This window comes from Arachis duranensis, chromosome 10 (assembly GCF_000817695.3).
Source record: "Arachis duranensis cultivar V14167 chromosome 10, aradu.V14167.gnm2.J7QH, whole genome shotgun sequence".
In the NCBI taxonomy this organism is placed as follows: domain Eukaryota; kingdom Viridiplantae; phylum Streptophyta; class Magnoliopsida; order Fabales; family Fabaceae; genus Arachis; species Arachis duranensis.
Window position 1 is genome coordinate 21,840,043 of NC_029781.3, and position 19,778 is coordinate 21,859,820.

The following is a 19,778-nucleotide window of genomic DNA, read 5'->3' on the forward strand; positions in this document are numbered from 1 at the left end:
CTCATAGCGACGACGACAAAGTAATGAGTCTGTGAAAGAGGAAGGGAAGAACTTAATAGACTCATAATGAGAGAGAGAGAGAGAGAGAGAGATCGGCAGAAGAAAGGTGGCGACGGACTCAACAACGACGGTAATGGGATAAGTAACGATGCCGACATGAGCTGTGAAGGAATATGGGAGTTGTGAAGGAGTAGGCGGCGATGGATTCAGCAACGACAATGACGGGAGCTATGAGGTTTTTTGTGAAGAAGTCGAGAAGAAGAAGACTTTGGGTGAGGATGACTGGGTTTCTCTTGCATGGCTATAGAGTATGGACTGAAGCCGTGAATCACTGAATCTATGATGTGAGGCAAATCCTATTTTTTAAAAAGTGTTTATATGTATATATTCGGGGCAGGTACACCCTAAATCCGACCATGCCCTGTCTTGAGCAAAATCTTCCCTGACTCAGGTCAAGTTATTATCCTCTCCAACCGGGTATGGACGGGTTGGGTACCCGCGTATTCGGGTACTCCTAGCAAGTATAACTACGTATTGATACTCTATTTATTAAGGGTTTATTACGAGTCAATGGATTGCTACACACACAAGGCAAGATTCTAACTCTTAATAATTGTTTAAGCGGACAAGTAAGATGATCACTCAACAAACTCAAATTGATTAAGACAAACACTAATTTTTTTTAATATTAAAAATCTTGAGCATTTGATTTTAATTATAACTTTGTAAAATATTTATAATAATAATTACTATATATATTTTATTTAATTTTTTAATAAAATTTTTTATATAATTTTATGCAGGGACAGATCTAGAAATATTATCATGGGCCAATAACATATATAATATTAAAAAATTATGTAAAAAAATGATATAATATAAGATGTATTACAAAAATATATCGATAGAGAATATATTTTAAAGTACAAAAAATATGTATGTACTTTTTATTAAGAAGTGGTCGATTCTTTGTATCATAAAATTCATCGATAATAAAATTTGTGTCAAATTTTTCAACAATTTTCTTTTCAATATAATTAAAAGAAAATTAACAAGAAATTCATCTTTTATTTTGTTTCTGAGTTATTCTTCACAATATTTATAACTAAAAATAATCTCTCAGTTGTAGCAGTTGAAATAGAAAGAATTAATACTAAATGAATCAAGAAGGATGATCACAAGAAAAAAAAAGAATCCACTTTATGGGATTTAAAAAATTTTATTTAAGTAAAAAGTATTAGTAATAATATCTTTTTTAAATTTTTTAAATATTATTACTTATTTTTTAAATATTAAAAATCATTAATATTTAGATTGGATTAGACTTTTATTTATATTAGACTAAATACTAAATATTTTTTTTTTAAAATTAAATCATACTTAATAACTTATTACTATTAACTTTTTTTAAAAAAAGCTAGGGTCCGAAGCCTCCACTTGCCCGGATATGTCCGTTCCTAATTTTATGTATTATCCGATACAAAGTATGGAAACATACACTAGTTAAATTAGCAAAATTTAGGTTAGATTAAAATTAAAGTTAATCATGATAGGTCAATTAATTTTATTTCAATTAATAATAAAAAATATAATACAAAAAATAATTTATCCTCTAATTTATAGAAAATTAAATAGTATTCACCAAAAATATATCCATTCTTATACAGCAACTCAATAAAATGTTGCTACTTTAAGAAACCAAAAACTAAAGTCTTAAAGATCTCCTCCTAAGATTCACTTGGGCGAATTGAATACCTCCTTCATTGGAGTAAAGATAATTTTCGTTAGCAAAGCTATGTTTTCGCAATTTTAGGTTCAATTTATACTTTAGGATTTAGACATCCTGATTATTATTACATAGGATTAGAATTAGATTTTTATATTCATAATCTAAGTAATCAAATTTATGCCCATCAAGTATTTCATAAATTGAAGTTGATGATTTCTAGATACATATATTAAAATCTGGTGTTACTTTTAACTAATCTGGTAGCGAATTAGTTGCAACGCTAAATAATTTATTTATGAGAAATAAACACTATTGAAAGAAAGAAAGAAAGAAAGAAAGAAAGAAAGAAACATATGCATTCGTTTTCCATCAACACCAACATCACATCTTGAATGACCCTCCAAATGCAAATTGTCTCGTGCGTGTCTCCATCTCTTCAAATTGGCTTAGTGTTCACACCTTTTCTTTTAAAACCCCTCAAATCCCACGTTTTATTTTCATTCATCTATCTCATTTCCCATGCCACCATACACTTACATGTTTAATGGTCCTACTTCCCTTCTTTTATTTCCTAACATATCCTCCACACACACCCCCCTCACCCTAACCCTTACCTCCCCTTTCTCTCTTTTTGACACAGCACACACTCGCCCATGTTGTTTGAATTATTAGAATCTTATTGACATTTGGATGGTTGGATCAAATTGTTCAACGCTTATTTATCTAGAACATTATATTGTAGTTTTTATTTTTAGATATATTAATTTAAAATGTATCAAACTAAAGAAGAGTATAACAAAAGATTTTTCTTTCACTTCAATGATATGTCTAACATCAAAGTCCATCAGACATTTGATTAATTCAACTAAATTTAATAGATGTTTTAAAAAAAAGGAAAAGAGTAAACCGAAATTTTTTTACTCATAATTTAAATTGAAGGTCTAGGTAAAAAGATTAAGTTATGTACCATTTTAATCGATCCTATCAATTCGAGTATAATAAAAATAATACTGGCTCATCAAGTGGTTGCATTATAAGAAAAAAATCCAAAATTGGACGAGGAAAAGCTATAAAATACACCAAACTTCTTGTTTCATAAAAAAATTAAAAATCCGAAAATATGGAATTCGTTTACTTAAATTTTTTGGGTTAAAGAATGAAATTTGGTTTATTTTATAGTTACTTCTTGTTAATTTGAATTTTCTTCTCTTTAATTTTGAGTTTTCTTCTGGTAATTTATTCGAATTTTCGATATTTATTTAAACTAACAAGTGAATTAATTCAATAAATTTATATTAATTATTTATTGACTTAATTTAATCTATACGATACTAAAACATTCACGTGCGAAATTCCATGGCCAAATAAAAGAGTAGACTTTTTCCTATACAAATTACTCAAGCTCAATTAATTATTAGAGTATATATAGTACAAAATAGATAGCCCCAAAAAATACAAAAAATTCAACGATTTTGTTTGATAGTATTCACTATATATATTGATATACATATAGATATACTTTGCAACACTTGAAGCGTATCAACCTCGGAAAACATATCAGCAGCATAAGCAATGTCCAACACTTCACCAGATTGGCCTGAACCAATAGTGAGAGTTCAATCCTTGTCGGAAAGATGCATAGATTCAATCCCAGACAGGTATATCAAGCCCCCGACCCATAGGCCGGTTTCTGCTTCTACTTCTACTTCTACTTCGGATGCAAATATCCCGGTCATAGACTTCGGAGACTTTCTAGGCACCGACCCGGATGCGAGGAAGTCGGTGCTCCAGAAAGTTGCCGAGGCCTGCAATGACTGGGGGTTCTTCCAAGTGGTGAACCACGGGGTTAGACCAGAGTTGATGGACAAGGCTAGGGAAACTTGGCGTGAATTCTTTCACCTTCCCATGGAATTGAAGCAAAAATATGCAAACTCTCCAAAGACTTATGAAGGTTATGGAAGTAGGCTTGGTGTTGAAAAGGGTGCTATTCTTGATTGGAGTGATTACTATTTCCTTCACTACCTTCCTTTGTCACTCAAAGATTATAACAAATGGCCTTCTTTGCCTCTCTCTTGCAGGTAATTAGTTATTATTAATAATTTCTATTCTACTTCTACTCTTTAATTTCTCCTAATTAGAACAGTAAAATAATGGAGTTGTAGTAACTTGTTATTCGATAATATATGGTAAAAAATATTAGTTAAAACCTGTCAAATTTTATTATTTTTGTCTCTATAAGAGAAATTTAGACTCTTTAAATTTATTTTTTTATCTTTCTAGCTAGTATTACTGTTTTTTATTATTAGACCTATTTTTCTCCCTCCTCTTTTTTTTGTGTCTTCTCCTCCAAAATGAAATTATTATTACCAATTAACTACTAGTGATGATGTCCCTCCGGCGCCCACAATGCTAATAAATTAAAGTATATTTATTTAGAAAATAAATAAAAATTAATTGGCACATCAAACTTTTCCTGCCTTATTTAAACCGGTGGTTTGCGTGTATAATTAACTAAGCTAGTAGCACTCATCAGCATGTATTATATGTATAATTTGAATAATACACATATATGATGATATGATAGATGATGATGATCCATGTTTTATGTAGTGACAAACCATATAGTATTATAAAATATAGTCAGGTACAGTATATAATAAAGTTAGTACTATTATATGTTACTATTGTATACATAAGTGATGCAAAAATGATGTGAAAATAGCTAGAGAATTTAGAGTTGTGAAGTTAAAATTGCTTAGTTTTTATATTATATAATTATATGCAGGGAAGTGTTTGATGAATATGGGAGAGAGGTGGTGAAGCTAGGAGGGAGGTTGTTGAAGGCTTTGTCTATAAACTTAGGTTTAGAAGAGGATTTTCTCCAGAATGCATTTGGGGGTGAAGATATTGGGGCATGTTTGAGGGTTAATTTTTACCCAAAGTGCCCTCGGCCGGAGCTGACGCTTGGTCTGTCGTCGCACTCGGACCCCGGAGGGATGACGATGTTGCTGCCGGACGACCAAGTTGCCGGCCTTCAGGTTCGGAGAGGCGACGAATGGATCACGGTGAAGCCTGCTCGCCATGCCTTCATTGTTAATATTGGAGATCAAATTCAGGTGAAAAATAATATTATATTATATTTTTAAAACATATTTAACGCGTGTCCTAAAATAAATTTAGAATCTGAGATTATTTTGAATAAATGTATAAAATTAAAACGAATCATTCTATCCTTATTTTCGATGATACGACATTGACGCGCAATAATATAACAGATGAGAAATATAAGAATGTTTGGCTAGAATTTATCATGGTACAATAATGTTTGGTCTTGTTTGTTTGTTTGTTTGTTTTTACTTTTTCATGTTTCAGTCTTCTTTAAGCTTGCTAAATGGATAAGTTTCATTCACTCGTTATGTAAACTTTGTAACGTGTGTATTCCTAGTTGGAATTGCACCACTTCGCATTATATGATTGAACATGGGCTACTTTAGAGAAAATTTTTCTTCTTTCCCACTCGACCATGAATTTTTTCCATCACATACATCGAATACAAATTTTATTAAAAAAAATACCGTAAATATTTTAAGGATATCTTTTTAACTTACTTTTCTAAAGTTATTAGATAAGGTTAGCATGACATTTTTGAATAACAAATTGGATCAGCCGTACTTTCTTAATTGCTGAATTCGTGACTGAAATTAAACTCCACTGTTAGTGTGATGAAGATCAATGATTATACTTTCATTATATCTAAGTAGATCAAGTTTTTTTAACTATGTATATGTATGCAATTGTGGAATCAAGATTTGTATATGTTGTGAGTAGTCAATATTCACATGGCATATAGAGAAAGTGTATAATACACATATAACCATATTTTAGAAAACAAAAATAAAGTATTTGAAGATACTGATGATATTTTAATAGTGATTTTACCTGTTGATCTCAATAATAAAATTTATATATAATTGAGATCAACAACTAAAAATATTAAAACATTGGTATTTTTGAAATACTTAATTTTTTTTATATATTTTATTTATATAGTTTTAAGTAGTGGAATCCACAACACATATTATTCTCTTTTATTTTTGCAATATTTTTTTACACACTTCTATTACAGATGTGAGTAAGCACTTAAATCTATTTACCAAAAAAGAACATAAGATTGACAAAAGAGTGCTAACCTAGTTTATTTTTTTGTTGTGATTAGGTTATAAGCAATGCAAAATACAAGAGCGTGGAGCACAGAGTNNNNTTTTTCTACAACCCAAAAAGTGACATACCCATTCAGCCAGCAAAGGAATTGGTAACCCCAGACACCCCTTCACTCTACCCTCCCATGACCTTTGATGAATATAGGCTCTTCATTAGAACCAGAGGTCCACGTGGCAAATCCCAAGTGGACTCTCTAAAATCTCCTAGATAATATTACTGATTTAATTTTTCGCTTATTGAACTGAAAAATATCGTAAAAATTTTAAAAAAACTAATAATAGGGTTTTTAAATTAAATCCATTTTGTATAATGTAACATTATTAATTAATTGTGTAAATCTTGTAATGAAAATTTGAGCTGCAGAGTAGAGATGATCAGTAATTGTTATGTCATATACAGTATTATTTTGTTTAACTTTGATTTTTCTAGGAGTATATTACCATACATGAGAAATCAGAGTTGGCTCTGGTATGGTAAAATTTAGAATTTACTTCACAAAATATACACTAGATTTGAGTATTTTTTTTATTGTTGTGAATATTTTTAGTAAATAAATTTGTAAGTATTTTTATAAATATTTATCAAACTCATTAAATGTATGTTCTAATATAATCTAATTAAGTCACCAAAAAAAACATAATCTAATTAATCAATTTATTAAAGGAGCCACTCAAATAAAGACACTTAAAACGTCTTTTTTTAAAGATATTTTTCAGTAATTAAAATTTAACATATATAATCGATTAAATCATGTTATTTTTGTCAAAATTAGGCTAGACAAATTGATTTAACCGAAAAAATTGTGAATCAAATCTTGAACTGGTCTAAATTAATATTATTTTTTATATAAAATGACTACAATACCCTTATTATAGAGATGACTAAAATACTCTTTTATATATATGTTAATTTTAAAAATTCTAAATCCTAACCCTACGATAGAAAAATTAAAAACTAAAATTTAGAATTCTCAAAATTAATATATATAATAGAAATATTTTAATCATTCTCTATAATAAGGGTATTGTAGTCATTTTTTATAAAAAATAATATTAATTTAGACCAGTTCAAGATTTGATTCACTATTTTTTTGTTAAATCAATTTGTCTAGCTTAATTTTGACAAAAATAACATGATTTAATCGATTATATATGTTAAATTTTAATTACTGAAAAACATATTTAAAAAAAGATATTTTAAGCGTCTTTATCTGAGTGACTCCCATTGATTAATATCAAACTCACTTACAATTTTATGTACAACCCAACTACACATCTAAACATTTTTGTATTAAAATCCAACCAAGTTGGCCCAAACGTAACTCAACAAAAACCACTTTCATCAAACCAGCATGTATCACACGCGCGTTTCAATAACACAACTTCTTTGTCTTCGTCTTCTCCTTCTACTCCTCCTCCTCCTCCTTGTTCTTTGCGCATGCAGATTCTTTTTTTGCTTCTCTTCTTCATTATCGTAATCACCAACAACACCAATATTTTGCTAACAAAAACCAACATTTTGAATTGAATTTGAATTTATATAATGGACAATGTTCAGTTCATTTAGCATTATACAATGGTTTCATTTTGATACTATTTTCGGTTCATTCTAGACGCATGCGTTTTAGAATTTGAATTTATATAATGAATAAATATTCGGTTCATTTGTTATTATACAATGGTTTCGTTTTGATAATATTTTTGATTCATTCTAGACGCATGTGTTTTTGAATTCGAATTTATATAATGGACAAATATTTGGTTCATTTGGTATTATACAATGGTTTCGCTTTAATAATATTTTCGATTCATTTGCAGTCCAGGTGTATTGTCGATGAATAATTTGTCCCAATGGTTGGAATGGCTTTCAAGACAAATTGAATGGAGCGGAATGAAATCTAATACAATTAAATAAAATGATAATAAATAATTTTATTCTTTTTTGCCAAAAAAAGACTCATCATTAACAAAAATGTATCAAATTCATTTCTGGATCCAAATGAATCTCAATTAAACTAAGAAATAAACCGAAATTACTTAAGGAATAAAAAATTTGGTCAATACTTATCAGCAGTATCAAGTGAACCTCAATTAACACACAAATGAACAGAAATAAATTAAGAAATGAACCAAAATTATTTAATGATGACAGCAGAGAAAATTGGAACTAATAAAAATGTTCATAAAATATTGGTATTATTGGTGATGACAATAACGAAAAAAAAAAGAAGAAGACACAAATTGAAGAAGAAGAAGAATCTGCGTGTGCGAATTTGGAAGAAGGAGAAGGAGCGCATAATTTGAAAAATTGTTATAACAACTTGGTTAGACTTGGTTAAATATTTTACTTGAATGTAGAACTTTATTCTTTTATGTATATATAAAAATAAAAAATATAAAGAATCAACTAGTAGTGCAATCAATTGCAACCAACTAAGAAAAAAAGATCTAATAAAGAGAAAAAATCCAAAAGAGTCAACCTTAATTTCACCCTCACCACATTGACAATACATAATAAAAGAAACAACTACACAAAGTCACAAATCCTTATCCCTCTCTCCATAGTTACGTGCGAGTTGTTGCCATTGCTGCTGACCAACGTCGCACGCACACATTGCCATCCCACCGCTGCATGCACGGACACAGCCCCCCACCACCATACGCACATACAGTGACACTGCCGCGCGCACGGGCACAACACCCTCCCTCCATTGCCGCATGCACGCAATGCCCCCTCCCACCGCAAATGCAGCACTACATGCATGCACATGCGTCCAACCGCTGAGAGTCACTACACGCAGTTGCTATTGCCGTACGCCATCGTGACTCGCGATGAAACGGCCAGCGAAGTAAAAGTGTAACACCCTACCACACGGAATTTTACGCTTAGTCGTAAAATAGAGGTGGCGAGGTATTACAACCTCTAAAAAATATATATACATATATATAATTGAAAGAATTTGTAACTAGGAGACTTGAAGGAAAGTTTAAGCAAAAATCGTAAAAGAAAAGTGTACCTCACTCGAAAAAGTAAAGTCGTAAATCAATACAGATAAGGATAAGACATGAAATATTATGCCTTCCTTTTTGGTTGCTGTTATTACCCTTTTAAAACAAATTTGCAGTTTTGATTCTGTTTGAACTCAGTAGCGGAAATTTATGAGACAATTTATTTTTGTCTCATGATTATCAGAAAATAGAACACAGCAGAGAAGAGAAAAGCTAACACCAGCATGTATCCTGGTTCGGTTGCCTTGTGCTATGCAACCTACATTCAGTCTCCTCCACAACTATGGAAGAATTTCACTATAGTTAACAGTATTACATACACCAATAACACCGGATTGACTCAATCCTTCCACACTCAAGTTCTAACCTAACTTGACATTGGCTATGCTAATACCTAACTATACCTCTTAGTGCTAACCCAACTAAGAAAGGGATACCTTACAAATACAAGATACAAGACACTTAACCATCCTAAAGAAATCTGAAAATAACTCTAGGCTTTTCTCTCAAGTGTTTCACTCAACCTTTTTCCATTCATGGCTTTTACTTGAGCTTTCTCACAATGCCTTTTTTCACAAGAAATTTCAGAAAGATAAACTAAGAAAAGTACATTACAATTAGTAAAACATGAAGGAGATTGACTTCATCAGCAGCCTCTTTGCTATGTGCAAAACCAGATTCGCAAACCTCAGATACAGTTCTTCAGTATTGGCCGAATGCTTCTTTGAAAGAAAGCATTATACAAGTCGAGGAACTTCTTAACAGAACATTATTCTCACTCTCTGGTTTTTTCTCCTTATTTTCTGAATGACCAACCAGCTTCATTTATCTCCTTGCAAGTTACTTGGTTCTTCTTCCAAGGTCAACACCTTGAGCCTTGAGCTTCACCAACCCATAGGCTCACTTTTCCTTCTTAAACAACAAAGTAGGACATTTGCTTCTGACTCCTCCAACTTGACTGAAAGCCAGGAAAGAGTAACTGAATTTGTCTTCCAATGGTCAACCAAATCCGAACCATAGAGATGCAACTTGGTCCCCAAGAATCTCTAGTGACCGTGGATTTGTAGCAGTGAAGAACAGAGATCAACTTTTCCTTGAATGCCATTTTTGGATAGAGCAGAAAGATGGGAAGAAGAGAGGAAGATCTGATGCATGCAAGATGAGATGGATTACCTTTAACCTAAGCTTGATTTGGATTAGATTTTCTGCTTTAGCTTCTGTGCTTCAAGCTTAAACTTTCTCTCTCTTGCTTCTTTGGTTACTAGCTTATGGAGGAAGCTTTTTCTTTCTTTCTCTTTCTTACTTTTCTGAAACTTGATTTGACTTGATTTGAGAGGAGAGGAACGTTGCTTTGGTTGGAGCAAGATGGAGGGAATTGAAATTAAGCTGGGTTTGGTTCGGGTATCCATCTGAGCAACCCATCTGACTTCTTTCTTTTCTTTTCCTTGGGCTTCTATTTTGTTTCCAGCCCATTATTCTTTTCTGTTTGTTTGTTTTTTTTCATTTCTTTTGGGCTATTAACATTTGGCGTACAACAATAAAGAATTAGTTTATGGGTAGATATAACTAATCAACACTTAATTATTTATTTTGCCCAAAAATAATGTTTGTCATCACTTAATTTATTTAGTTAATTTCTTAACTCAACAATCTCCCCCTTGGTGACAAACATAATTTTAAGCAATAATAAAAAAGGAAATGAATTTGAATAAGGTTTAGAAACTCCCTTTGAATGATGTTGCTTTGCTGATGTATTGCTCCCTCTTTCCTGTTCAAGGGTGGCTCCCCCTGAATCTATGCTCTCCTCTTTGTTCCTGTTATGCATTGTACTTAAGGAAAGCACAATAAAGAGCTATGCACATTTATCTTGTATAAGAGAAATCAAATGAGCAACATCACATAGTCAGCCCAACATTAAGCTAATATCAGCAGCAAAAGGATTCAGCATGTGAAATCAAATTTTAGTGCAGTAATTAGACAAAAATCCAAAAGAATTACAAGTAGCTGCATCTATTATAGTGCTATTACTCCCCATTTTGTCATCAAGGGTGGAAAATAAGCAAGATCAAGAAAAACATTAATACAAATCCTGCAAGAAGATGTTAGATCATAGTCCAAAGTTCCAACTAAACCAACAAAAGTGCAGCAGTATTTAGAGTTATTACAGTCATCCAAAAAATAAAAAATAGTTCAACAGTTGCAAAGTAAATAGAATTTATGAGACAAAAAGAGAGCAGCAGCAGCAGTTTTCATGAGACAAATCTTAGACATCAGAACCATCCCCCTCCGAAGCAGCTTCCTCTTCAGCATCAGTGGCAATGTCTTCATCATTTTGAAGGTTATCAATGAAGGTCATGAGCACAGCCACCCTATCCCTCGATTTCTTCAGAAAGTTCTCATGCTTGCTAGCTAGTTTCCTTTGTTCCTTGCTCATGGCAATCAAGTGATTTGATTGGGAGACAAACTCTTGAGCAACATCCTTAACCACATTTATTAGAGCAGATTTCTTTCCAGTGGAGATGGATGTTCCCTCAGTGGAAAGATCAGGAGAATCTTCGGGAACAAAATCATCATCTTCATCATCTAGGACAACTCTTTCAGATCTAGTGGGTCCTTTGTTCTGTTTCACTGAACCACCTCCCTTTAGATATGAATGTCTATTTTCATATTTTTCATTGGTCAAGTCAACACCAAAATACTAAAAAATACAAGTTAGAAACATGCCATAAGGAAGAGCTTTGTCCTTTTCACTTCTAACAGAATCAAACATGTATCTAACCATCAAATATGCAAATGAAATATCAGTTTTGGTGAGAATGGCATATAAAACAAGAGTGTCAGTGTATGAAACCCTTTGATATGAACCACTTTGGGGAAGTATAATATGGTTGACCATTCGGTGCAACTGAGCACGTTCATATCCTAGGGCTTTGTGTGTGGGTGTAATGCCATCTATTAAGGAGACATGTTCACAAATACTAGCCAGGGCATCATTGTAAGAAACACCAACTCCTTCATCCCACTTAACTGACGTGTAGGCACAAGGTCCAACATCAGTATACTTCAAAGCTTCACTGATGGTCTCATTGTTTAAAACGATATCTCGACCCTTGACATACGAATGAGCAGTGCCTTCATGATAAGTCATGTTTACATAAAACTCTTTGACCAACAAGGAATAAACAGGTTTTTTGATTTCAAAAAGGTGATTCCAGTCTAGAAAAATTAAGTTGTCAACAAAAGGAAAACCTTTTCTTTTCAAGGATGGCAAATCAGCGAGAAATGAAGGGCATAAGGTACGATACTGGATGACTCCCTCATAAAAATCATTATTCATGGCAGATTTGAATCTATAGAGATTATAGTTTGAATGAGAGGTCAAAAAATGAGCTTTATGATCAAAAGGTCCAATTTCTGGTTCTTTAACATTTTTGAGAGGGACTCGAGTGTTACCTCGTTGAGAGCGCATTGGAACCGACCTTGATTTTGGTTGTGTGGGTTCGGGAATGGGTTCCTCAGTCGCCGGACGTTTGCCTTTGGAGGAGCTAGGCTTTGTTGAACTCGGTTTTGAGGAGCTAGGCTTGGAAGGTGTGGCCTTTGGTGGTGGCGTCGACTTGGCAGAGGTAGGAAACCTTGGAGTGTTTTTGGTCCGAGCCATGGGGTTGCAGCGAGGAGGAGAGGTAGGAGGAGAAGGAGAAGGGGTAAAGGTCCGGTCTTGAGAGCGAGTGGAAGGCTTTGTGGGTAGCTTGTAAATCTTCTCACGAGGAGCCCTTTTTGCAATAGTTTTCTTCCTCATTTGGTTAATTTCAATCTTTTGAGGGAAAAGATGCAGTAAAGTGAGTGGGAAGAAACCGAAGAGTGTGTGGAGAAGTTATGGAGGGAAGAGAGGGAGTGTTGGTAACCGTACCCCAAAAAGTGGATTTCTAAAACCATGCAACTGCATCACCATTTGAAAAGACTTGAAAAGACATGACCTCATAAAAGAAAGATTTTATTGGATTTTGAATTAAAAATAGGAAATTAATTTTAAATTTTGAAGGACAACAAAAATTAAACTGAACCAAAGTAAAAAAAATTAAGTTGGATTAAAAAAACCATTTCAGGCCACAAAAAAAACTTTAAAAAAAACTTAAACACACAAGTTATAAACAAAATAAGCAAGCAAGAATGTAACATTCATATTGGGCCCAGATGTGGTTTGAATTAATAAAACACATAGGACTACCCAGATCTGAATTGAGGTTGGCCCAGATTGATTTTTCACTTGCAATAAGTCCAGAACACGCTGACTTGAAGGAAACATTCATCATCTGCCCAGAATTGTCTCATACCTGTTTATGAGACAAAAAGCTCCAGCAAATACACCAGCACTTTTCAAACAAGGAATCATAACTCAAAATTCCTAGACAAGTCCTAAGCATGCAAAATATATCCTCAGCTAATGGTTTTGTGAAAATATCTGCTAATTGCTCCTCTGATTTAACAAATTGAATACTAATATCCCCCTTTTGGACATGTTCTCTTATTGAGTGAAATTTCACTTCAATATGCTTAGTTCTGGAGTGCAAAACTGGATTTTTAGAAATATTAATGGCACTCATATTATCACACATCAAGGAAATATTTTCAGCCTTTAATTTATAATCAGCAAGCTGTGTTTTTAACCATAAAAGCTGAGAACAACAAGAAGAAGCAGCTATATACTCAGCCTCTGCAGTGGATAAGGCCACTGTTGGTTGCTTCTTACTTGACCAAACATTTAAGGACTTTCCAAGGAAGCAACATAAACCAGAAGTGCTCCTTCTATCAACTCTATCACCAGTAAAATCTGCATCACAATAACCAACTGCAGAAAAATCATCAATCTTAGGATACCATAGACCAAAATTGGATGTGCCATGAACATATCTAATGATCCTTTTAACTGCAAAAAGATGTGACTCTTTAGGTTTGGATTGGAACCTATAACACAATTCAACACTTTACACAATATCAGGTCTAGAGGAAGTTAAGTACATAAGAGAACCAATCATCCCTCTATACCTAGTCTCATCAACATCTTTCTCGGTTTCTCCCTTATCTAACTTAGAACTAGGATGCATGGGTGTTCCCATGGGTTTGGCATTTTCCATACGCTGATCCAAAAATAATGTCATCAACATATATTTGGACTAGAATAAAAGAATTATTAGAGTTCTTGATGAATAGAGTTGTGTTAGTGGTGCCTCTTTGAAAACCATTTTTCAAAAGAAAAGAGTTAAGTCTCTTATACCAAGCTCTAGGAGCTTGTCTTAAACCATAGAGAGCTTTAGATAATTTGAAGACATGATTTGAATGTTCTTTATTTTCAAAACCAGGAGGCTGCTCCATATATACTTCTCTATCTATCACACCATTCAAAAATGCACATTTCACATTCATTTGATATAATTTAAAATCACAAAATGCAGCATAAGCTAAGAGAAGTCTTATGGCTTCCATTCGGGCAACAGGGGCAAAGGATTCATCAAAGTCTATTCCTTCCTCTTGGTCATATCCTTGAGCCACTAGCCTTGCCTTGTTTCTTGCAATGCTACCATCTTCTCCCAACTTGTTCCGAAATATCCACTTGGTGCCGATCACTTTCTTTCCACTTGGCCTTGGAACCAAAGTCCATACTTGGTTCTTTTCAAACTCAAGAAACTCATCCTCCATAGCTTTAACCCAAGATGGGTTACTGAGTGCTTCCTTAACATTTTGAGGCTCTATTTGTGATAGAAGTGCAATGTTGGATCCTTCATTGACCTTTCTAGTGGAAGACCTTGTTTGCACTCCATGAGAGACGTCCCCAATGACAAATTCTTCAGGATAATTCTTCAAGAATCTCCACTCACGAGGTCTGGTGAACTTGGAGGCAGATTCAGTCACCAAGGGATTCTGGGCACTGCTGGCTGCAGGATTTCCTTCAGATTCATGAGACAAAATGGAATTGTCTCTTGAATTTTCAGCATTTGCAGTTTCTGGTTCAGTTTGTCCAGAATTTTCTTTTCCTTGATTTTGAGCGGTTTCATCCTCCTTTTGATCTTGATTTCCTGCATCATAATCTTCCAAAATGCTTTGCACCAAGTCAGTATCACAAAATGTAATATGTATGGACTCTTCAATAATTCTAGCATCTTGATGATAAACCCTATATGCTTTACTAGTTGTGGAATATCCTACAAACAAACACTCATAAGCCTTTGGATCAAATTTACCCAAATTTTCTTTGTTATTTAAAACAAAACATTTGCATCCAAAGATGTGCAAATAATCTAAGTTTAGTGGGTAACCTTTCCAAAGTTCATAAGGGGTTTTCTTCAAAAATTTCCTTATGATTGTTCTATTTAAAATATGGCAAGCTGTGTTAACCGCTTCAGCCCAAAGGAATTTTGGAACATTATTCTCACAAAGTATAGCTCTTGTCATCTCTTGTATGCTTCTATTTCTTCTTTCCACAACACCATTTTGTTGTGGTGTTCTTGGACAAGAGAAGTTGTGAGATATTCCAAATTCCTTACAAAAGGATTCAAACAAATTATTTTTAAATTCAGTTCCATGATCACTTCTTATAGAAGAGATTTTCAAATCCTTTTCATTTTGAATTTTCTTGCAAAAAGGTTCAAAGGCCGAAAATGCTTCATTTTTGTGTGCAAGAAATAAAACCCAACCAAACCTAGTGTAGTCATCCACAATTACTAAACCATAATATTTACCACCTAGGCTTTGAGTTCTTGTTGGACCAAATAAATCAATGTGTAGCAACTCAAGTGGTCTTTTAGTAGAGATGTCTTCCTTTGGTTTAAAAGAACTTTTTGTTTGTTTTTCCATTTGACAAGCATCACAAGTGATGTCTTTGTCAAACTTTATCAAAGGAAGACCTCTTACTAATTCTTTCTTTACAAGTTTTTTTATTTGAAACATACTTGCATGTCCCAATCTCTTGTGCCATAACCACTTTTCAGATTCTTTAGAGTGAAGACAAGCTACATTTTGATCCTTTAGTTCATCAAGAGTAAGTCCATACATATTATTAAAACGCTTGGCAACAAACATTACTTCATTTGTCTTTTCATTCTACTTTTCCAATAGCAATGATTTTACCTTTACCATCATCTCCAAAGGTCACAAAACCTCCATCATACTTATTTAGTTTGATGAAGTAGGTTGACCTTCCAGTCATGTGCCTTGAACATCCACTATCCATGTACCACATGTCCTTTTTGTTCTTGGATGCTAGGCAAATCTGCATGGTGAGTTTCAAGTAGCCTTAGGTATCCAAATTAATTTGGATCCTTTGAAGTTAATCCATCTTGGTTGCCCAAGTGCATTGAAATCACAGACAACATTGTAGACTTTGTTTCCTACAATTCTCTTTTCAATAAAGCATTGTTCATATGAGTGACCAAATTTCTTGCAATTAACACAATAATTTTCTGAGGTGTGTTGCTGAAACTGAGGTGAGTTATATTGCTTGAAATGATTAAAGTGTTGAAATTTTCTAGTTTTTTGGAGGAGGTGCATTTCTTTTGACAAACTAATTTTTATTAAAGTTATTCCTTTTTACAAAAGTATTTTCACCAGAATTTCTTAGAACATTTTTACCTTTCGAATATGAGGTTTTGTTGTAAAATGGTGATTTTTTGAAAACAGTCTCATTTTTTGAAATGTAACCCAAACCTGGCCAGTTTGAACTCAGTTCAGTTCTTGGTGAGGGCTTAGTTTCTTCATCAAATTTTTTTCAAGTATTGGAGTATTTTCAATACCAGATTTGTTTGGTATAGTTTTGGTATTTGATAAAGAAGCCACAAATTTTATAGAGAAAATATTAGAAACTGCATCTTCCTTGGCTATGTAGCCTAAGCCAGATTTTTCAAACAATGGCCTTTGACTTGCAAGTAATTTGTCCAAGTTACTAGAACCTTGAGCAAATTTTGCTAAGTCACCATTCAGTCTTTTAATCATATCATTTAATCTTTCATTTTCAACAATTAACTCATGTGAAGGATCCACAATGTGTTTTCCTTTTAATTTTTCAAGTTCAGATTTTAGAGATCTGTTTTCTTCAATGATATCCAAAGCACATTCAGTTTCCTTCATTTTTTCTTTTAAAAATTCATTTTCAGCTTTTAACACATCTCTTTCAGATCTGCATTCATTGTATTTGTCAAGCAGTTTTGAAGTGTTTGAGGTCAGATCATCAATAATAGCATGCAAGTCCTCAATGGTCAAATCATAATAATTTACCTCATCAAGATTGTTGTTTCCAGCCATGAAGCAGTCTTTGTCATCTTCTTCAGATTCTTCTTCTTCATTTGAGTCATTCTCAAGATCTTCCCAAGCTACCATGAGTACTCTCTTCCTTTCCTTCTTTCCTTTGTCCTCCTTTTTGAGCTTTGGACAGTTTGACTTGAAGTGTCCAGTCTCCTTGCAATGATGACACGTCACCTTGCTCAAGTCTATCTTGTGCTCCTTTGAACTTGAACCCTTGTATTTGCCCTTGCTCTTCATCATCCTTCTAAATCTCCTAGCAAAAAACAAAAGCTCGTCATCTGAAATACCATCACTAGACTCACTCTCTTTTGGTTCTATTTGTGACTTGAGGGCTATTCCCTTTTTTCTTTGCTTATGTTGTTACTCTCGGTTAGGACAGTGGCAGTGTTTTTCCACTCTTTTGTGAGGCTTCTAAGGAGTTTTCTCACCAAGGTTTGTTCTGCATAGTTTGTACCCATAGCATCAAGATTGTTGATTATGATTGAGAATCTCTCAAATGCTTCATCAATGCTTTCTCCATTCTTCATGCTAAACATCTCATACTCTTTTCGCAGCATATCAATCCTCGTTTCTTTGACTTGTTTAGTGCCTTCGTGTGTAACCTGGAGTTTTTCCCAGATTTCTTTGGCTGTCTTGCATCTAGACACCTTCCGGTACTCTTCAAAACTGATAGCACAGTGAAGAAGGTTGATTGCTTTAGCATTTAGCTCTATCTTCTTCTTATCATCTTCATTCCATTCAGCTTCTTCTTTTGGAGTCACCACTCCATCAGCACTTGTTTTTGTTGGGATCTTTGGACCGCTCACAACGATCTTCCATATGTTGTAGTCAATGGATTGGATGAAGATCCTTATCCTTTCTTTCCAGTAGGAATAGTTCTTCCCATTGAAGAAAGGTGGCCAGTTGTTTGATTGGCCTTCAGTGAGGGTGTAAGCAACTGTGGTTGTGCCCAAGTTGTTCGCCATTGGATCTTTGCTCCAAGCGGTTAGGCTTGATTCTTGAGACCTTAGCTCTTGATACCAATTGAAGGTTGTGGTAGGCTTAGAGAAGGGGGGTTGAATCTATGCCTTCCTTTTTGGTTGCTGTTATTACCCTTTTAAAATAAATTTGCAGTTTTGATTCTGTTTGAACTCAGCAGCGAAAATTTATGAGACAATTTATTTTTGTCTCATGATTATCAAAAAACAGAACACAACAGAGAAGAGAAAAGCTAACACCAGCATGTATCCTGGTTCGGTTTCCTTGTGCTGTGCAACCTACATCCAGTCTCCTCCACAACTATGGAAGAATTTCACTATAGTTAACAGTATTACATAGACTAATAACACCGGATTGACTCAATCATTCCACACTCAAGTTCTAACCTAACTTGACATTGGCTATGCTAATACCTAACTATACCTCTTAGTGCTAACCCAACTAAGAAAGGGATACCTTACAGATACAAGATACAAGACACTTAACCATCCTAAAGAAATCTGAAAATAACTCTAGGCTTTTCTCTCAAGTATTTCACTCAACCTTTTTCCACTCATGGCTTTTACTTGAGCTTTCTCACAATGCCTTTTCTCACAAGAAATTCAGAAAGATAAACTTAGAAAAGTACATTACAATTAGTAAAACATGAAGGAGATTGACTTCATCAGCAGCCTCTTTGCTATGTGCAAAACCAGATTCACAAACCTCAGATACAGTTCTTCAGTATTGGCCGAATGCTTCTTTGAAAGAAAGCATTATCCAAGTAGAAGAACTTCTTAACAGAACACTGTTCTCACTCTCTGGTTTTTTCTCCTTACTTTCTGAATGACCAGCCAGCTTCATTTATCTCCTTGCAAGTTACTTGGTTCTTCTTCCAAGGTCAACACCTTGAGCCTTGAGCTTCACCAACCCATAGGCTCACTTTTCGTTCTTAAACAACAAAGTAGGACCTTTGCTTCTGACTCCTCCAACTTGACTGAAAGCCAGGAAGGAGTAACCGAATTTGTCTTCCAATGGTCAACCAAATCCGAACCATAGAGATGCAACTTGGTCCCCAAGAATCTCTAGTGACCGTGGATTTGTAGCAGTGAAGAACAGAGATCAACTTTCCCTTGAATGCCATTTTTGGATATAGCAGAAAGATGGGAAGAAGAGAGGAAGATTTGATGCATGCAAGATGAGATGGATTATCTTTAACCTAAACTTGATTTGGATTAGATTTTCTGCTTTAGCTTCTGTGCTTCAAGCTTAAACTTTCTCTTTCTTGCTTCTTTGGTTACTAGCTTATGGAGGAAAGCTTTTTCTTTCTTTCTCTTTCTTACTTTTCTGAAACTTGATTTGACTTGATTTGAGAGGAGAGGAACGTTGCTTTGGTTGGAGCAAGATGGAGGGAATTGAAATTAAGCTGGGTTTGGTTCGGGTATCCATCTGAGCAACCCATCTGACTTCTTTCTTTTCTTTTCCTTGGGCTTCTATTTTGTTTCCAGCCCATTATTTTTTTCTGTTTTTTTTTTCATTTCTTTTGGGCTATTAACATTTGGCCTACAACA

At 33.9% G+C, this 19,778-nt stretch overlaps 1 protein-coding gene across 1 annotated transcript; it reads left to right on the forward strand.

The window, feature by feature from the left end:
- Window positions 1–3,204: 3,204 nt before the first annotated feature.
- On the forward strand, window positions 3,205–6,477 carry LOC107469454 (jasmonate-induced oxygenase 1). The gene is made up of 3 exons (XM_016088825.3): window positions 3,205–3,807; window positions 4,515–4,845; window positions 5,946–6,477. Exons 1-3 carry the CDS (start codon window positions 3,302–3,304, stop codon window positions 6,159–6,161), a joined length of 1,053 nt encoding a protein of 350 aa, XP_015944311.2. The 5' UTR covers window positions 3,205–3,301; the 3' UTR covers window positions 6,162–6,477.
- Window positions 6,478–19,778: the final 13,301 nt, after the last annotated feature.